Genomic DNA, 20792 nt, shown 5'->3' on the forward strand with positions numbered 1-20792 from the left:
ACAATTGTTTCTCTGGTATTCCGGCACTGTCAATAGAACGGGTTTGTACAAAATAGTGCCATTCCGCGTTCACTTTCAGTGCAAGCGACATGAGATGTCTGCGAATAGGTACTAAACTAAACTGCACTGATCGATGCTCATGATGTCAATTACCGGATAGTCTGGTCCAGATTCGATTATTTAAAGACCGCTGTCATACAAGAGGAATATTGCTGAGTGCGGCGTTAAGTAACAATCAAACATGTAACTTACCCCGATCACTATATATTAGTATGTGTGAACATGCATAAACAATGCAAGGGCGCGCAACCTTTTTTTAAATGCATGCGTTGGCCTGGTTAATATGATAAATAAACTTATCATAGCACACCAATGCTTTAAACAGCCAAACCTTTCCTCACTCGTGTAACGGTCAAGAGAGGTTGTACCGAAGTGACACGAGTTTTCCTGAAAGGATCTGAATGGCGTCATTCGTCCGTGTCGCGCCCGTGGTTAGATTTGTTTAGGATCACAGGGGAACTAAAATAACTGCGTTAAACAAATCTAAGCACAAAACAGAATACGCCCAAGGTATTCCAGAACATATGGATGGTAGCAACAGTATACTTACATTAGAGGGTGAATCTCCAAGCAGGAAACATGTTTCTGAAGCTGTTCCAATTTACTCGTGTGTTTGGGTCTGGGTGTAGAAGCACACATACCAGTTCAACGTCTTCAAAACCTGTGGCAATTGTAACAGGTTAGTGAAACCTTTTTCGTCGTTATTCGTTCACAAAAAAGTTGGAATCTTCCTTTTTTACGACCTTTGGGGTTTGCTTCGTCGTTACAAAGGATAAAATAAGTTGTTTATCCATAAAACGTGTCACGTATTCCTGTTCTTCCAACTTCTAAATGCCTATCTAAGTCTTCAGCTGTTCTTAAATTTACAGGATTAATTGATGACAAATATTGTTCAAGTTGTACAATGGATTTGTAGGTACAATATAATTCTAGTTTTAGTGATATATAGGCTGAACAGTCTTGCGTAAACAAATCCCTCGCTGAATGGAATAAATTAAAGCATAAGAGTATAAGAATGTTATTCGACTAGACCACGTATTACCCATGCACAGTGTCCCATGCATCAAGAGCAGCGCCCGTAAGGATGATCTTACGCTTGACCTTATAAGCCTACTATGTGAAAAAGAGTCTTGATAGGCATTTAGAAGTTGGAGTAATTATGACGAGTATTGTGTACAACAACTTCTTTATTTAAACATATACAACGCTTCAGGGCTGATTCTAACCCATTCATCATATATGAAGCCACTTATAACCATGTACATGTAAGTGAAGCCAGTTTTGACAAGGTTACAGTTATTCAATTTTGATGGAGTTGATGGACATTTAGAGTGAGCTGTCAGATTTTCTGGTCCATTACTTGAATGTCTGGATTTTACATGAATACTTTTGAGCGGCGTCAGGCAACAAACGCTTACGTTCTATTTAAATTGTGTGGTGGTGGAGGAATGGGGTTAAACGTCGCGTCCCAGATTATTGCACTAAGTCTTATATAGCGACGTGCATGTACGTGTGTGTGTTTGTGTGGCTGCTTGTACTAGTCCGGACTGATGCCGATTTATAGTGCTAGCCCACTGAGATACCATGCAGCAGTGTAACATGAATACCCCACTCAGACACAGTATACTGACTCCGAGCCGACCAGTCCTTGTTTTAGACCCTTAATGCCGAGTGCCAGACAGGGTAACAACAAGTACCATCTTTTAACGTCTTTTGGTATGACGCGGCTGGGGATCGAACCCCGGACTTTCCGCTGTCCAGGCGGACGCTCTACCTCTAGACCACGGAGGCGGTCTACATGTGATACAGAGAGGGTTTATATTCATATGTCCCCATATACAGACAGATATGTTCAGTGAGAATGCGTAGATAGTTTTGTTTGTTTGTTTGTTTGAAAATGGTTTAACGCCGCACTGAACATTATTCCAGCTACATGTATATGACGGCGGTCTGTAAATAATCGCGTCTGGACCAGACTATCCAGTGATTAACATCATGAGCATCGATCTACGCAATTTAGATACGATGCGTAGATAGTAATGATAATAGTACAAGATATATACATATTTACAAATATATACTGGTATCATTATTTATATTATTTATACAATTTCATTGATGCACCATTATAAGGATAGGCCTATATTGCATAGACATTAGTGGTACTTGTCTATATGTTTCAGTTGAAGGATATTCGCAATAGTATTTTGGAAGATATCAAAATCTGAGGACATTTATGTTAGGGCAATTTAACATGTAACGTAACTCGTCATCTACTCAAAAGTACATAATGTACAGATTCAATGTTCTCTAAGTACCCTGTACCCTGTACCATCGACCGATTCTATTGTTTATTCATTGCAAACTGAAAGACCATAGCCCATAGTTCAACCTATTTACCAGGTATGCGTGTTTCTTCTAACTGACAATGCATGATGTATGTACAATGCAATATTTTGTAAAAAAGTAATATTTGAGGTTGACATGAGTATGCAAAACAAATTGATATTTGGATAGCACGTAAACGTTTTTGGAATATACTTCCTTCTTAATTGAAGATAGCGTTTACACACAAGCACTAAATGATACTCATTTTCTACAACATTAAGGTTACAAGATGTACAGATATTGTTAGACTTTTGAAATATACCTAAATAGATCTTTAGATTTTAATAACCTGCTCTGAACACTGCTATATCGAGTTAAAACATAATCTTAGGTTTACAGGCAGTCATAATAGGTCTGGTTCAGTGACATGTAACTGCTTAAACAGTGAACAATAAACACCAATGAACAGGAGGTCATCTCTCGTCTCCAATCTTGATAATATTGATCTGTAAGAGTTGTTTCAACTTATTACTTCAACCATGAAATGATCGACTGAGATAGCCATAATCATTTAACCCCGTGCTCTCCAGTATTCTTTTTATACAAGTTAAAAGTTGGATGTAATTATCACTGTCACATTGATGTATCTCATACATAGGCCCATACACTGCCTGCATCAGCTTGTTTCGTGATAGTAACATTTTACTCCAACATAAAATCATTCTAGTTTTTATGATAAGTTATAGTGGGTATCTTCCCAGTACACAATAAACCATTTAGCTGGGAGTTGATGGCTTGACTTTAAGAATACGCTTGCAATTCTTCAAATCGTAACTGACTTTTCAAAGCCCCACACTTGAGAGGCATATAATAATATTGGTTGAATGATGTGGTCAAACAAATGCAATTGTCAGTCGACGGACATTTTAAATTGTCGAATCTTTGTCAAAACGACAAACATGGCTCTGGAGGATTGCTCGCAAAGGCGTTTTTGTGCCTTACAAAACCGACCATTATATAAATAATATACCCCTTAAATATATATAGCTTTTGACAATATCTAGGGCTGAACCAAGTAGAATACATCTATAATTATTCTTTTTTGGACGAACGTTTTGAAACGTTTATCTTAAGTTCAAAAGACTGCAATAATCACTAGAACATTTGATGATTTCTGAAATGTGCTTAAAAGCACAGTAGCTTCTTGATTTATTCCCACTTGCTTTACTCCTTCCCGTAGGTTGTGTGTCTTCAAGTTGTTTTAAATTCTGCAAACATCTTTTGCTTTATTGCGGAGACAGTGTACTTTTTGTCACATCTATGGCCAAGTGGGATACAATGACTTGTTCCAAATATACTAACGGAAAAGAGCAACTGTGCTTCATATAAGGACAAATGAAAATAAACTTATTTTGAAATTAAATAATGCATCTTTCAATACATATTCACGAAGACATCTCCTCGACTTCAAGGTCGTAATTCACAATTTGCACGTGCATTGTAATGCAACACTTATGACTTGCCACGGGCCGGTCGTCTACGTGTGACGTCAAGTCAACAAGAAAAACACAACCATATTCGGTTGGTGCATCTACGGAATCGATACCAAACTGCCACATAAACAGCTCGCACAATTCCTAGGGTAGGACCAATTAGTGGCAGAACCGCACACAACCGGCTGAGGGAGCATAACACCCGGCCCCGACATCCAGTGATACGCCCAATTTTTGCTTCAACCAAACTGTCAGGCACACCTAGCTTGGTGTAGGTAGCATCTGAGGTTTAGAATACAAACCTGGGGCCGTATACAGTTCACAGATGAGTCTAATAGCATCTGGACAGTTCTGATGGTCGTGCAAGTGTCTACAGGCGCCCATAAGAACGTTTTTGCGACGCTTGAGTTAATCAACTTGAGGTGGAAGTGTAACGGTACGGGGCGGACAAAACTCATCATTAATAGCATTTTGATTGTCGTACGCTACTGTGACGAAATCGTTCGAGATCATGTTCTACCCTTTATGCAAATGCAAGGACGTAACGTCGCGTTACAGCAGGATAATGCTAGCTCACATGTTGCACGTGTTGTGAAAGACAGTTTGAGGCAGCATAACATTGCTGTGCTTCCATGGACGGCTGTTTCTCCAGATCCTTCCCCATAGAACATGTTTGGGATGAGATGGCTCAACGCCTACGACAGGACCAGAACCAGCCGGTAACATTAGCTCAGTTGCGCCAATCTTTGCTTGACATTTGGAACAACATCCCCCAGGTCAATCATCAGGTGTCTTCAATGCGCCTCCGTTGCCTCGCCTGTATCAACCCACATGGCGGTGACAATCCTAATATTGACATTGTTAATTGAGTTGTTACACCACCCCTCTTTGGGGGCGTATCCCTGTCTCCTGTTACAGGATAAGGGTTTTGTCAGTGAATATCTTATGATAAAACATTGATCAGACGAATAACCAAATGTTATGTTGTTATTTTCAGTAACATAATACATGTTTTTACACCACTCTGTATGAAGCACTGTTACCTTTTTCGTTAGTATAGTTCCATGTTAGCCAAAATCAGGCTACAGGGTGTCCCCTCATAACCCCTAAACGTGTCGGCGAACTGACCTAACATCTATCTAACATCCCAATTGTTATGTTAGGCACAGGAAAATCATAATTCAATCACTCATTAGAGTTTATTAATCCTTGTTCGTTTCCTTTCAACAAAATGTTTATCCTTTTTGAGACATTACTGACATCATTGGCGAGTTATGAGGCTTTCGTGCATATGTTTATAAATGGCCACTTGCTAAGGCTGATGATATGTGATGTCAAGAGTTGGAAGTGCCAGTCGGTAGTCTTGACTCCCCCATTTCAAGTTTATAATGCCCTGGACAAGATGGGATTCATGATCCATGACCTCAAAGATTATATCATGTAAGAAAGATGAAAACATCATTATTATAAACGTTCTGTAAATACAAGGTCCTACAAGCGACAATTTATTTAAATTTATTTCAAATGAAACACACATGTTCTGGTATTTGTATAAGTTTCTGAAGCTGCAAGATGAAACTCAAGGGGATACGGATTATGATCCTTGCTCGGCTTGCACCACCTTGACCTCGGTAAGGACAATGCCATGTACCCTGCTGTTTTTAGGTGCAAGCTGCATAACTGAATGTGACGTGTCGATTGTCGATGCATATATTTGCCGGCTGAACCATTAAATATTAGGTTCTGTTTTATTTATTTGCAGTCGGATTCATTGAATATGGGTTTTTTTCTGTATTCAGTTGCAACCTGAACAATTTGATATGAGGTGTCGATGTATATATTTTCAGGATAGACCATTGAATATATTTACAAGCTCTATCACTGAATATCATACCCTAGTGCACAGGTGTGCAGGCTGAAATATTAATATGAATTTCTTCTGGGTGTTATAGATATATTCAAGCAATATCACTGACGGACCCCAAAAATGGGATTGACACGTTTTATCCATGTGGGGGAATTGAACCCGGGGTTTCGGTGTGACGAGCAAACACGCTCAACCACAAGACTACCTCACCGCCCCTGTATATTACAATAGGTGGTACACGTAGTAAGCATATATGTAGTTCCACATGATTCAAAATACAAAGTTGTAGACAAGGAAAAGTTCTTAAAGGATTGCCGAGAGGGGGAGGTCGGTGGTACGATCCCTTGCCGTGTCATAACAATAGACGTTTAAAGATGGTTTTTGACGTTACCCTGCCTAGCGTTCCGCACACCTACGATAATAAGGACTGGTCAGCGCTGAGTCAATATAATGAGTCTTAGTGGACGTATGTTCAACTGCGGACTAGTACAACGCACACACATGCATGAACTTCGCTACGTAAGTGCAATAATCTTGAATTACGCAACGTTAAACCCAATCTCACCTCTCCTCAATTAAAGGATTGCAGTTTCTGTACACTGTGTTACAGGCAGCAGTAGCGGTATAGGGCGTGGCATAGCGGAGGAGCTAGCACGGACAGGGTATGCGCTGACCATACACGGTAGGAGTGTCGCCGGTCTCAACGCCACAGCTGACCTGTGTCTTGCTGCTGGATGCGATGAAGATGATGTGAGTGCAGCCATGATATGATTAGGACCATCAGATGACAGCAGTGAAAGACAACTGTCGGATGAGGCATTTCTTCGGAAAGAACCAGGAAATTCGTATTGATAATTTAAGTGATTCCTTAAGTTGTTAGTCGAGAAATCCCGCTTGTCGGACGTCTAAAACTATACAAAGACTGTTACGCAGTACACATAATTCGTTAATCCGGACGATTTCACACTTCCGGATTAGCGAGGTTTTTTTATGGCCCAGTCTCTCACAAGACTAAGGAAAGCACTATTGTTAATTTCAGGAACTTGATTTAGAACAAATTTCAAGTGACTACAATATATAAGAGATGAATTAATTAAGGGGTTTGGGAATAAATTATCAAGGTTTTTTTAAAGGGAAATTTAACAGTCTGATAAATAGGAATGTGATAAGGATGCATTGTGTCTTCATGTTCCAGTCCGGCCAAAGCAAATAACATCAAACATCACTTCTAACCATGCGGTATTTAGTTGTCAAAAAGATATGTGTTTGTTTAACATGTTATCATACGAAAATGTTCTTCTATTTTTCAGATTTTATGTTTGGATGGCGACTTGTCGAGGAACCACGTACTTGAGAATATACCAGCACAAACACTGAAGAAATTCGGCAGAATAGATGCCCTTGTAAGTGTAGTGAATGAACAAACACAGTTTGAACAAATGGGTTTAAGATGCATAACAGAAACATAATTCAGTATGTACTCCTTGACGTACCCCACGAACTAAACACAATCACGGGGTTCCACCAATGTGATGGCAACTGATGTAATTGTCTAGTGTCAACAATGTTGCTAGTGGCCTACTTGACAGGTTAAGCCACCTCTCTATGACCTCTTTGTAAGTGTGTCATCAGCCTGGGAGATAAAGCGTGCACTTTCATGAAGTGGGGTCAATCCCAATACGTCCGAACGCACACTAAATACATCATCTATGTATGTCGTTGACATATGATGAACTTAATTACTGGACACAAACAAATTGAGCATACAGTGGCATGGCTACTTATTTGTTTTCGCCACATACCAAAGTGAAATAAAATAGATACGGAAGCGTAGAAGGGCCACGTTGATTTCTTTTGTCTAAGTATCTCCAACGTAGGGCTTATTATCTCCTACCTAGGACTTAGTATCTTCTACGTAGGACTTAGTATCTTCTACGTAGGACTTACTATCTCCTACGTAGGACTCACTATCTCCTACGTAGGACTCACTATCTCCTACGTGGGACTTAGTATCTCCTACGTAGGACTTACTATATCCTACGTAGGACTTATTATATCTTACGTAGGACTTAGTATGGCCTAGAATCATTATACTAAGAGATACTAAGTCCTACGTAGAAGATAAATAATAAGTCCTGCGCAGGAGATAGTAATTCTAGTCCATACTAAGTCCTACGTAGGAGACAGTGAGTCCTACGTAGGAGATAGTAAGTCCTACGTAGAAGATACTAAGTCATACGTAGGGGAAACTAAGACAAAAAAATTCACCGAGGCCCCACTACGCTTCCGTAAATAGAACACGTATGTAAGAAAAGACAGAAACATTGGGAATCTATAGGCTTCTGGTGGGTAGAATCATAAACTCAACATCTTATTCCCAAATATGTTTTCATAAAGACTGGACATAATTTCCGTACAAGCGTGCTCATGTCTGGGAGCATATTATTTATACACGTACACACTGACTCATAAAAGACCAGACCAGACTAACATTTCTGTGGGTATTGTGAAATACACCAACCCCGTTAAAATGCCAATGCTAACAGTATTCATTACAGAGCACATATCTTTGTTTCAGATCAACAATGCTGGTGAAGCATTCCACCCAGATAAGATGTCACTGTTCGATACTTCACTGTTTGACCGTATCCTGAAGGTGAATCTCAGAGCACCAGTTGTCCTTTCAAAGCACGCTCTGGGAGCCCTCAAAGTGACAAAAGGCAAGTCATTGCTTCGACAGATCTCTGTAATCCCTCAACAGGTCACTGACATGATAATCAGATATCCGTTTCAATTTGTCTTCCCTTCACTAAGCCGCTATGTGCGTTGTATCCAAGTTGACCTAACTTAAACTGACAGCGCATGGGACAGGCGCCATACGAACCGTGGATGTTCAAATAACAATTATAGACGGTTAACCAGTGCATCTTTCATCTTTGCCGCAAACGTCCGCGCTGGTGAATGGACAGTATAAACATGTTGACTGAAATATGACAGATAAATCGTCTTATACTGAAACCTATGTTCAGCGAGGCAGGTGTTATATCAGGAATGACTGCTGGGTATTGTGATTGGATAATTTGATAAATTTAAACTAGTTGACGACCATGTGAAGCGACGGTGGGATCAGTTTATCGTTACTTCCATTTGGCTTAAATTTTTGTTGTAGTTTTGCAAAAGGAAATTTATGTGTGGGTCACTGGGATTCTCTAGTTGAGAACCATGGCTGATGTGGATCATAATGATCCTCTGGTTGAGTGCCATCCTTGACTTCTACGCTTTTCAACCTGCACTATACGTTGACATGGTTACTAGAACACTCGTGTTCATTCTCAAGTTGATTGCGCATCAAAATTCATTGTTTGATATTTGTAGTTTCGTTTGTGAATAAAATGTTTTGTTATATGGATGGTGGGCGACGTTTCTGTTTATATACTTCCGGCTATGTCGAACCTCGGATAACTCGAAGTATTTCATAGGTCCCTATAACTTATGATCAGTAATGTTTGATGGTATTGTAGTAACAATGTAATCTGGTATTTGATATGTGGTACAAATTAGGAGCGGTGAGGTAGACATAGCTTGTGGCTAAAGTGTTCGCTCGTCAAACGGAAGATCCGGGTTCGATTTCCCACATGGATACAATGTGTGAAGCCCATTTCTGGTGTCCCTCGTCGTATTATTACTGGAATATTGCTGAACGCGGCGTAAAACCAGAATCACTCACTCACCGGTACACATTACGGGACACCTGCCAATTCCAGTACACCATTTCATCTCGTATATTCAACCTAAAACTGATCATATTGACGGTCGTTACAGTTACATTTCAACGCCTTCAATAATTGCATATGGATTACATTGCCAATGATCAGATGATTAATGTTTTTTTGCCATGTACTGTCGTGGGAAATAACACAGAGGGATGATCAGGGGTGAAATCAGTTCTTTTTAAAAAATTTCACCGATGCGATTTTGCCCGTGAAGGTCAGTTGTTTTCTGACCTCGAGAAGGGAGGGGCGACACATAACATGTCATGCATACGGACAGCTTTCATTACCTTCCATACGTATTAGTTCGTGTTTTAGCTGCAGACTAAACAAAAGTTGCTATACTAAACTAACAATCACTTCAAAACTTGTTTCTATTCAGTGGTAAACCTATGTCTTTGAATGATGGGGAAACTTTAAGGTTGGCTTGTAAAGCATATTTCTCCTTCCAGGAAGTATTCTGAACATCTCAAGTGTCACCGTCGACAACTGCGTGAGTATCGTTGTCCGTAGCACCTTATGTAGAAAGTGAATTAGAAACAGCATATACTTATCAATAAATAAACATTTCAAACACGGCAACCGAATGCATTTTAACCTGAAGTCGGTTATTGAACATGTTGTTTTTTATTCTTGTTGTCCGTTTCTGTTCAGCGAATGCTGATTTATGGAGTGTCGAAGGCAGGATTGGAACATTTCACAAAAGCGCTTGCTTTAGGTAAGTATTTGTGAGACTGCCAACCCCCTTTTGGTACGCGGAATTCGGGGGTCTATTTTGGTGGGTATTCGTATCTCAGCAGTGCGGTACATGGGACGCATCGCAATTGAATCGTATTTAGTACGCAGATTCAAACTTTGAAAGAAAATATTGGTGTACGTAAATTGCCTATATGTACTGAACAGCAAAAGAAACGTCACAATGGATAGATATATGAGAAACCTTATTTGTCCAAACACTGTAAACATACTTTGGGACATATTAAAAAGATGAAACTTGGCAAAACTGATCATCAAGGTTGAAATTAAAGTGTCAAATGTTCTTAAAGTGAAACACAACACTAGTCTCTGAGAAAATGACATCACAAGTCGATACATGGAATGGATGAGGCGGTTGATGAAGGCCATAGGCACTTGAGCCCACACTCTGAGGAACGCCTGAATTTTGACATGTGCTTTTGAGATTTGCGTTGAGTAGTATTTGAGATTCAGGGTAAGCAACTGAGAAGATAGATGGCGTGAATGAATGTTGTTTGACTCCGCTGTCAGGAATATGCAAGATGTGTCATGGCGACCTGTATATTATCGAGTCTGTACAAGAAAGGCATCATGCTCGTACCCCACAGTCCGGAAGGTCACACATTTTACCCCCCATATCGCCATGACATTCAGTTCTCAAAGGAATCGGTTGCTGGAGATTATTCTACCCCGGTAATTCCTGATGATGTATCAGCAATTGAGAGCCTTGCGTTTCTTTCAAGTTTCCTCGTGTTATCAATATTGAAACCCAATTTCACCTCCCCTCACATTTTAATTACGATTGTGTGAGTGGCATATACTATCGGCAGAGCATGTCATGTTTCTCCTCTTTGCAAACTCCTGGTGTCATATGACTTTCAGTGATGTTTCAGTCATGTTATTGTTTCGCCTTTTGTCTTTTGACGATTATTGTTTTGAATTCACTGATAAAATTTGCCTTTGTCTTTTCTTTTACACTATGAAACGGATACAGATACAGTTTTGTGTTTTCGTCATGATGGAAATGTATTGATGTTTATTGTGACAGATGGCATTTCGAATATAACATAATCTCATCTCTTATATTTGCAGAGGTTGCCTCGGCTGGGGTGCGGGTCAATTGTATAAAGTAAGTATGAAGTGTCGTCATGGCAACGTGTTCATATATTCATCCGATATGCCACTTCATCTTTTGCAAATCAAACCAGTTCTGGTTTAAGCCCCCTTGGATACATTGAGCATAATGTCAAGTGAAATACGATGCCAAAGGGTTTAGTTATTTCGCTGGCGTTACCTGATTTTGTGACACGGTACTAAAAGGGCTAAGCTCCATTCAGATACAATTACTTGTCTTTCAGGCCAGGCGCTATCATGACCCCTGTATGGGGCCGGTTCGGCAACCTCACGGACGAACGAGAAAAACAGGTCAGTGGTTCAATTGTAATCTCTGGTAATCATGCCCGTGAAGAGATCCCCCGTTTAATAAACATACAGCTGTTTTACACATTGTGTAATAGAAAAAACGCGTGCTTGTGTACTCTCGGCACACGTTTCACGAACAAATATTGAAAGCCCTCAACATCCCTTGGCTTATTAAACGACATTGCGTGTGGAGTTGCTAGATCACTGAGAGGAGCTTATTCACACTCGATGACCCCAGCAACCTTGTTGCTAGGCTGACGTCACATGGCATTGTTTCGCCGATGGATCTTGCAACAAAATTCCACAAATTACGTCATCGGGTATAATGACGTGATTGTAAACTTTGAGGTGCAAGGCCCCGTTCAAAAAGGCGATTGTATTGTAGCGCAACGGCAGTCGTTAGTCTAAGTTAAAGCATGTGAGTTGCGATAACCTTAGCGCTACGATAGTTTTGTGGAACGGACGTCTGAATTCTAAAGCAGGACCGTTGTATGGTATTAAATTCATACGTTTCAACTTTTGACGTGTTTGACGTTAAAAGTTTTATTCTGTTAAACTTAATTGGGTTATGCCGTGGATCGTGTAGGTTTCAGAATATTCACACTCAACAGTATAATTCTAAAAACGTTATAAATGGCAAGTAAAAAATAAAATACAAACTCGCTCCCGTGTAAACCAGTTTTATGAAACTCGTGAATAGTTGTGGTTTCTGACGAGCGTTTAGATACCAGTACTTGTCACTCGTTTCATAAAATTGGTATTACACGGGAGCTCGTTAAGTATTCTATATATATCACCTCATATTGTGGTCACATAAATGACCAGGCGTCCATTTCAGCTACTTAGCCAGTGGACATCGATATAAATAAATTTCTTATAAACCAACAGTTTGACTGGTTAACACTGAAGAGGTTAAAGACATGCATACGACTTAGGACGTGGTTCTTGCTTAGGGATGGTAACTTGCATTGTTTGATAGGCATTGCTTAGAACTTGACGAATGACACAATTTATAGATAACAACTTCTTTAATACTGTATAGGCGACGTTTCGGTATAGGTCCTTATACCGTTGTCAAGCAAGACTTAATGAGGGCTGACTGACTGAGGTTGGGGATTTTACGTGCGCTTTCCGACTGCAAGCGTATGTCGCACAAGGGACATAATGAGGGATATTGTACAGAATATATATAGTAGGTTGAGTGAGTGAGTGAGTTGGCTTTAACGCCGCTTTTGACAGTATTCGAGTCATATCACGGCGTGTCAGCTTAATGTGGGAGGAAAGCCCGAAGTCATGCAGGTCTCAGACGTTTACCATTTCGGTGAAACCCACGAGCACGGGTATGGTGCTGACAAACCTAGAAACATAATCGGGACGAACCGGGATTCGAACCCAAACTCATAGGTTTCTGGCGTGCCCAAGGGACGCAACTCTGCACAGCGAATCGCGGCGCCTTAGACGACTTATAGTAGGTTGAGTATTCGCAGTAGAGGATAAACAATAATAACAATTGCATATGTGAGTGGGATAACATGAGTAAGTAATGACAACAGAAGGATAATACTGTAATAACAGAATATGTTTGCATAGGCGTAGTGATTATTGCTCAATGGGTTCATAGTAGGCGGGTGGGATGAAATAGCCTTGCTCTCAGTTGAATGATGGCTTGTGGCGGCGAATGTGGACTGCTTCTGTAAGTTTCCTTTCAGTGAAATCATGGAGGTTGTTGGAGAGGATTTGTCACGTTGTCATCCTGACATGGTCACTTGACAAATTAGATATATTCATTGAAACCTCAGTACTCCGGGGCACATTATTCCGGACACATGGATTATTGTTATGGACGTCAAAAATATTTAAAGAAGATTTTATGCATCAGTGACAAAAATGATTATCGATGTTATTCCCTATATTGACTTGTGCCACATGTTCCCGTGTTTAAACAGGTGAACAATTTATGTGACTTTGCGTGTGTTTGTGGCGTTTCCCAGGGTGGGGCAGGATAAGGTCACCTTTTCGGAAACACCTTGTATCATCTCTATTTGATAGCGATCATAAACACGTACTCATGATACAGTCGGGATAGCACAGTCGACTCTGCTTTTAGCAGAGATTTCTTAGGAACATAGAAAATGTTTTGCAGCTTTACTTTGGACGAAGGAATGAAGGTAATCAGGGATGGAAAACAGCTGAAGAATACCAGATTAATGATCTTGCCAGTGGCGAAGAACTTTGGAAGGATTCTCAGAGCGCGGAGAAAAGAAAACGGGAAAACTAGGAAAAAACAAATCAGGGAACGCAAGCGAGTTGCTCATGTCATACCGGCGGCCATGACAGTTCCCGGGAACAGCGTGTTTCTCCTGATGTTCTACCGGATCTGGACAAGCTACCCGAGTTTCTTCTGCGATCGAAGGCCCCAGGGACTGCGCAGGGTATTCACGTGCAATCAAACACTGATCTAAATTTGCAAAAGATTTTTAGTCTTCGGGTGTTTCCGGCAAAGCCAGTAGATATAACGTTGTATTTCATAATGTTAAGTGGAGGGAAAGGGCCATGCACAATGAACACAGCTATTATTAGACAAAGCAATGATAAACGCTATCATTTCCATTACTGCTAGAGACATGGGTAAGGGTGTGACTACAGTGGAATCAAATGTTTTAAGAGAGCTCTTTCATCTTCACAATACCTAAAGTGACTGTTTTACCGGGGATAATATTACATTGCAATATGATTACTGTACTTTTCTTGTTGTTTTTCAGATATGCCTTTCAAAATATGAAGTCTCATGAGAGATGTAGTTAAGCTAAAGGTTAGAAGGTTTGGTCAGTGACGGAAGCCAGTATAGCTGACACAACGGCGGCAGATGCAGGGGTCCCGGATACGTGCTTTAAGGGGCAGGGCTCCTTCCTCATGGATGATGGGCCCCTGAGAGTGAGTGAGTTGGGTCTAACGCCGCATTTAACATTATTCCAGTTATATCACGGCGTGTCAGCTTAATGTAATGTGGGAGGAAAGCCCCAAATGCAGGTCTCAGACGTTAACAGCTTCGGTGAAACCCACGCGCACGGGTATGGTGCTGACAAACCTAGAAACATAATCGGGGCGAACCGGGATTCGAACCCACAATCATAGGTTCCTTGCGTGCCTAAGGGACGCAACTCTGCACAGCGAATCGCGGCGCCTTAGACGACTGGGCCACCCGTGCCCCCTTGGCCCCCGAGAATGCCAAAGACATATGTGATAATCTTATATGTCGAACAAAATTATACCTCTCTACTCTTGGTTTCTAAAACAACTAGGTTTCTAAGCCACACATTCCCAAATTTCAGTTTTCGGTAAGCATCTATACTTGGTGAATCCATCCTATAGAGCAAGCGTTGCCTTCTACAGGAACAACATATGTGTAAGGGAATGTTCTAAGGGAGACAACTCGGAGTAGATTATTTTGCTTAAAAGTGGAGGCAGAACATTTACTTTTCTTCGGCGTGAAGGATAATGACAGATGTGTATAGTTTTGCCGTCACGATATTTAAATGCACGGGTAACACATGCAGTGGCTGGAAATCTGTTTCTCAAATGCGCAGGTATTTGAGACAGTGGTGTACGCCATGAGTGCAAGGTGCGTTACGGGTACAAGTGCGGGGCGCGCCTCAATCAATCGTTGGCAGGCTTTGGTGGCAGGTGGTCTTACCCATAATAGTTACACTCACCAAATTACATGTCATCATGAGGACATCTATAATCTACGCTTTCCCAGATTATTTTTCTCCAACGTTTTTTTTGCTCTTGTTTTAGTGTTTGACTATGAGGTTTTGCTCAGAGGGACCGGTCATTTATTTCAGAGATGGAGAGGTTTTATGTACTACACTGTAATAGACTACTTTATGTCCCCTATATAATGTCATGTATGTCATTACCCTTGATGGAAAATGGTTCACTTTCTCTGTAACCAACCTAATAAAACAGACTGTGCTTGTGTGTTAAATGTGTGTAATGTTTTCATTTATGGTCTAAGGGGGATAAGTCGGGGTAGATGCTTTTGATCTGTGGATGTCAGTCTGGACGATTTTATTATGAATGTTTACGTCCGGATTAACGAGGTTTCACTATGTCATATGTAACCACAAGTTTGAAAGCAAGCCTAAAACTGTGAGGGGAAAAGTTACCTATTGATGACCACCTACCATACATTGCTTTACGTTGTGACACACTTAAAATGTCATGGAACATATTTACTACAGAAGTCTTTGAATACAAAATGTTTGATTTACGGACTTTTCCCCAAATGAATATGGTCGGTTTTAATACAATAGATAAATAAAAACATGTCCTTTTTTGTGTGATCCTGTAGAGGAAATGTCAGACGGGTAAAAAATATATAGGCAAAATATAAGTTTTAACAATATTAGTAATAACGATTAAAAATAAACTTGGGGAAAAGTGGGTCCCTAACAGCCTACTTAAAGTATTTTTGCACAAATTAAATAAGTAAACAGACTCAGCGGTGCGCAAGACCCTCTTCTCAAAATGCTTATTTTATTCCACATGTTATCGGGTATTAGGCGGATCGATGAACCATGTTCGAATAATTGAACAAATAGCCATAATCTTCTTTGGCATTAATGCATTAGTGTCCATAATACTTTAACGAATCAGTGACAAGAAAGATGCCTGATGTGATTCCTTATTTTTAAGTGTTTCATATTTTCCCATCTTTGTTCGGATAAACAACTGACTTGCCTTTGCATGCGTTTGTGACTGTGCCTTCGGTTGGGCAGGATTCGCTCACCTTTTCGAGAACACCTGGAATCGCCGCTACTTGTATTGTATAGTCATCCAGAAATACACATGCTTATGACAGAGTTGGAATTGTAATATAGATTCTGCTTTTAGCAGAGATTTCTTTTGATTATTGAATTGTTTTGTCGCTTCTATTGTATGTAATATCTATCCCTACTAATTTCAGCTGGAGGAGAGCCTCACCCACTATTTCCACCCCCTCCGTCGTCTTACAACTCAGGAAGACATTAACCATGCTGTGACGTTCATATTGTCGGACAAAGCTAGTTTCATAACCGGGGCCAATATACCAGTTGCTGGTGGAGCTCACATGCCCTTCGACGGTCGTGTCCTGCAGCATCTGGAGAACAAGTACGCCAAAAGTGACTCTGTCGAGAAGGCCGCAAGTGAATAGAAAGATACATGAGTGTATCATATGCCTTGTATCTTTGTACCCGTCACTATAATTTACCTCTTCTTTGAAACTTTTTTCTTCATAATTTTTGTCTTGTTTCTATTCGAGGCGGTAGGTGATATTATATTTCCTACCCTCATCACCACAAATATGGTGTCCCCCGCCGTGATATTGCTGGAATATTGCTAAAAGCGGCGTAAAACCATACTCACTCACTCACTCATCACCACAAAACCTCTCACCCCAACCCCCGGCATATCTTTGCTCATGTGGCTCCTAGGGTTATCTGAGGTAATGTCGCATTGATTCGTCTGTTGGTATAGCCTGTATGTCCAACTTCATCTCATGAACCGCTTGATGAATTTAGCTTACTTTTGTAGCTTAGATTGTGTAATTGAAAATTTATAAATGAAAAACAGATCAGTGTAAAAACATTTTTTTTGGCCACTGACACTCCTTTACTCATAGACGTCGATTACGGTAGCGTGTGGCTAGTAGGCAATATGATTACATGTAACTAGTGTTAGTCCAAGCGTTTTGATTCATCACCAAATTAAAAGATTTTAAAGATTAAGAAAGCAACTTCGCTCATACAGACGCTGAAATGCAGGTCATGCTTCGCTGTCTAAGCAGTTCATTCTTTGCACAATGCTCGAAAACTGTGAGCATTTATTTGCGTTCCGCACGGGAGCTAACACCTCACGAATGGAACTATCTCATTCATAAGAACCGAGTATCGAGGATGTATTGTCCTTTTCATGATTACCAGCTTGTTGAAGACTGTATCAACACTCATATACTAGGAACCCAGGGTTACATTATTGATATTTTATTAATAGTTCTGCGGATGTTCACGTGAAACTACTTTGTGACACTTTCTGTTAAGATGACGAATAAATCAACACACTCTTTGAAGGGTTTCCCCAAACTATAGGATGAAAACGGATAAATTGAATTTCATTTGCTGTGAAATAAATCCTTGGCATCTCTTATCAGATTTTCTGCTGGAATGTTGCAAAGCTCGGAGTTTGAGCTTTGCTTTTCTACAATAAATCGTAAAAAATAAGTATATATGTTTAGAAATATTTTACAAAGTACGCCACTGCATATATAATAAAATAAAGTATAAGATAAATAAAAAACATGTAAATTTTGAAATAATATCACAAAATGATCAAACATCTCTTTGCTTGGCCCCGCATGACTGACATGTAATTGATCCATTCATTTAGTTTTCACTACTCTTTTGATCTGTTACATCCAATGGAATCTGTTTCGGCAGATAATAGAGACTGGTTCTTCTCTAGCGCTGACGTATTATATACACATATTATATAAAGCCTCTGCGTAACATACCAGTGACACAACAAGGTCCAGTGGATTTCATCACACTCGAATAAAGTCCTCACTGTTGTACAGACCCGTTCCGCGAAGGCCTGATGTCGTCGTTGTACTTTTTGTGATGAATTGTTTGTGCATGGTGCCTTTTCACATGTCTATGATTTTCTTGTGATAAAGATATCAGTATGAATACCCAAAGTCAGTAATGAAAAGGTACATACCTTACAGATTTGGTTGTATACTCCCCAGGAAGGTGAGAATGAAAATCGAGTGCTCATTGATCCAGGGACCGGGGTAATAATGTAAGCACTTTGAGCATGCTCAAAGTGTATGGAGTCTAGGGCAATATAAGTGTCCTACATTATTATTATTGTTATTATTAAAATAAAAGTATTACAATAATGGTTAGGGTCATTATCAGCTCAAGGCCCTTGTCCCATCTGCACACTATCCATATCTGCAAGTCCAATTGTCAAACCATGTACACATAAATCGCTATTAATGCATTGAATGAATGACAACATGGAATCAAATGTGTGAAATAAAATATGCGAAGGGTTTAATAAATTCTTAAACAACAATGTCATTGATCTTGATTTTTTTAATTAAAACTCAATAATAATATATTAATGTGATTGACAAGATTCAGGAAAAACATGTCAAATATGCAGACACGCAGACTCGAAATGTCACGCTTGCATCCCAAGTACCAAGTTGTCCGACTCCCCATTGTTCTTGGTGCCTTAGGTTTGGTACCTCCTAATCTTTTGGCTGACATTGGGAGGGTAACCGGGTTTGCTACCAGGAATACAGCCCTTCTGACAATCTTGATAATGCAGAATACTGCAGTGTTGGGGAGCCTTCACATTCTCCGAAAAGTTCTGGGTGGGTTTGACTAGGCAGCGCGTCCTGGGAGAAGTCCAATTCCCTGTCTGGGCTGCGTGTATAGGGGCAAGGGCCGTGAGCTGATGATGATGATGCCAGGATCACCCAAACCCAGTGATAATAATAATAATAATAATAATAATAATAATAATAATCATGATAATCATCTGTACACGAGTTATATAGCTATCCCTTTTCAATGGGTTTATTAATATCCATCATGGACAGTGTGTCATATAACTATAATCAGATTACGCTGGCAACAACTCACGGTATCATAGTCAATATACTTCGGTCACCAACATTCATGATAACAGGTGTTTGCGAAAAGATGAGCATATCCTGCCCCATCTTTAGCACCCGTCATAAACACACGCGAAGGCAAGTCAATTGCTAACCTGAAAAAAATACGGCAACATATGGTACAATTGGGAATTGAACCGGACATAATTCCATTCGCTACTCCTGTGGCAGTCACACAAATGCATCAAGAAACAGAACACACACAAGAAACACTCAAACCACAAAACTAAACAACGTGTATATGGTTATACAGAATGCACAATTTAATCAAGGGCTACTGGTATTTCGGTCAGTACCACAGGTGTTGTCTTATGTGGAGCAAACTCACAAGTATGGGATTGATGCTAACAAACTAACCTGGGCATGTTTCGCCCCATTGTTATGGGAGTTTAGCACGTCTATGGACCAAGCAGTGCAGAGCGAATGTGGCTCGCACAAGGCAGAATGAGCATTTTGAAATACAGAAGTTATTTCATCCACACGTTATTTCAAAACCCTTAGTTTCTTGTCATATATGTGTTCATATTTATGAAAAGAAACAAAATTGAAGATAGCAACAAAAGATATCCCACCAGGTGAAAGCCATCATTTGAAATCAAAATATTGAAGCAGACATTAGTCAGCCACACACCCTCGGGGAAGAAAAGTGTGTCTGTATCACCACTCAATGACCTTTCTAGAAATGAAAGTTATCTTTCTGTCTCAATACTATCATAGTAACTGTGAATAGCTCCAATATTGCTCAGTGAGCGTAAATGCATAAACTCCAACTAACTGCTCAGTGAAATTCATGTATTGTTAATATTCAGGTAGGTTTTAAAAATGTGTTTGAAGTGTTCACCTAGAATATATTTCTCATGACATAAAAGAATACTCTACCTATATAGCCAGGTTGCGTTCAAGACACAATTCTCCTGTGAAGAATAAGCTAACAGTAAACGGTCTAGTAGAACTGCATGTACTCGTCCGCACTAATGCCGGTTTTACAATGCTAGCCCACTGAGATACCCCTCGACAAAAGGTACATTTTTTAACGTCTTTTGACCGCCTCCGTGGTCTAGTGGTAGAGCGTCCGCCTGGAGAGCGGAAGGTCCGGGGTTCGATCCCCGGCCGGGTCATACCAAAAGACGTTAAAAGATGGTACTTGTTGTTACCCTGTCTGGCGCTCGGCATTAAGGGGCTAAAACAAGGACTGGTCGGCTCGGAGTCAGTATACTGTGTCTGAGTCGGGTATTCATGTTAAACTGCGGCATGCTATCTCAGTGGGCTAGCACTATAAATCGGCATCAGTCCGGACTAGTACAAGCAGCCACACAAACAAACACACGTACATGCACGTCGCTATATAAGTGCAATAATCTTGGACGCGACGTTAAACCCAATTTCACCTC

The 20792-nt window shown here is 40.3% G+C and overlaps 1 protein-coding gene across 2 annotated transcripts in view; it reads left to right on the forward strand.

Annotated features, from left to right (window-relative positions):
* The first annotated feature begins 623 nt into the window (after window positions 1-623).
* Window positions 624-20792, forward strand: part of LOC124152426 (3-oxoacyl-[acyl-carrier-protein] reductase FabG-like) — a 45417-nt gene continuing 25248 nt past the window's right edge. The window contains exons 1-4 of one of the 2 annotated variants that reach the window (XM_048382688.1): window positions 624-739; window positions 6359-6498; window positions 7059-7151; window positions 8327-8468. In XM_048382688.1, the coding sequence (XP_048238645.1) occupies window positions 640-739; window positions 6359-6498; window positions 7059-7151; window positions 8327-8468 (475 nt within the window). In that variant the 5' untranslated portion in view covers window positions 624-639. The remainder of the gene's footprint in view (window positions 740-6358; window positions 6499-7058; window positions 7152-8326; window positions 8469-20792) is intronic. The other variant, XM_048382689.1, reaches the window with a different exon arrangement.

Source organism: Haliotis rufescens, unplaced genomic scaffold (genome assembly GCF_023055435.1).
Source record: "Haliotis rufescens isolate VD_foot unplaced genomic scaffold, xgHalRufe1.0.p SCAF_4, whole genome shotgun sequence".
Taxonomy (NCBI): domain Eukaryota; kingdom Metazoa; phylum Mollusca; class Gastropoda; order Lepetellida; family Haliotidae; genus Haliotis; species Haliotis rufescens.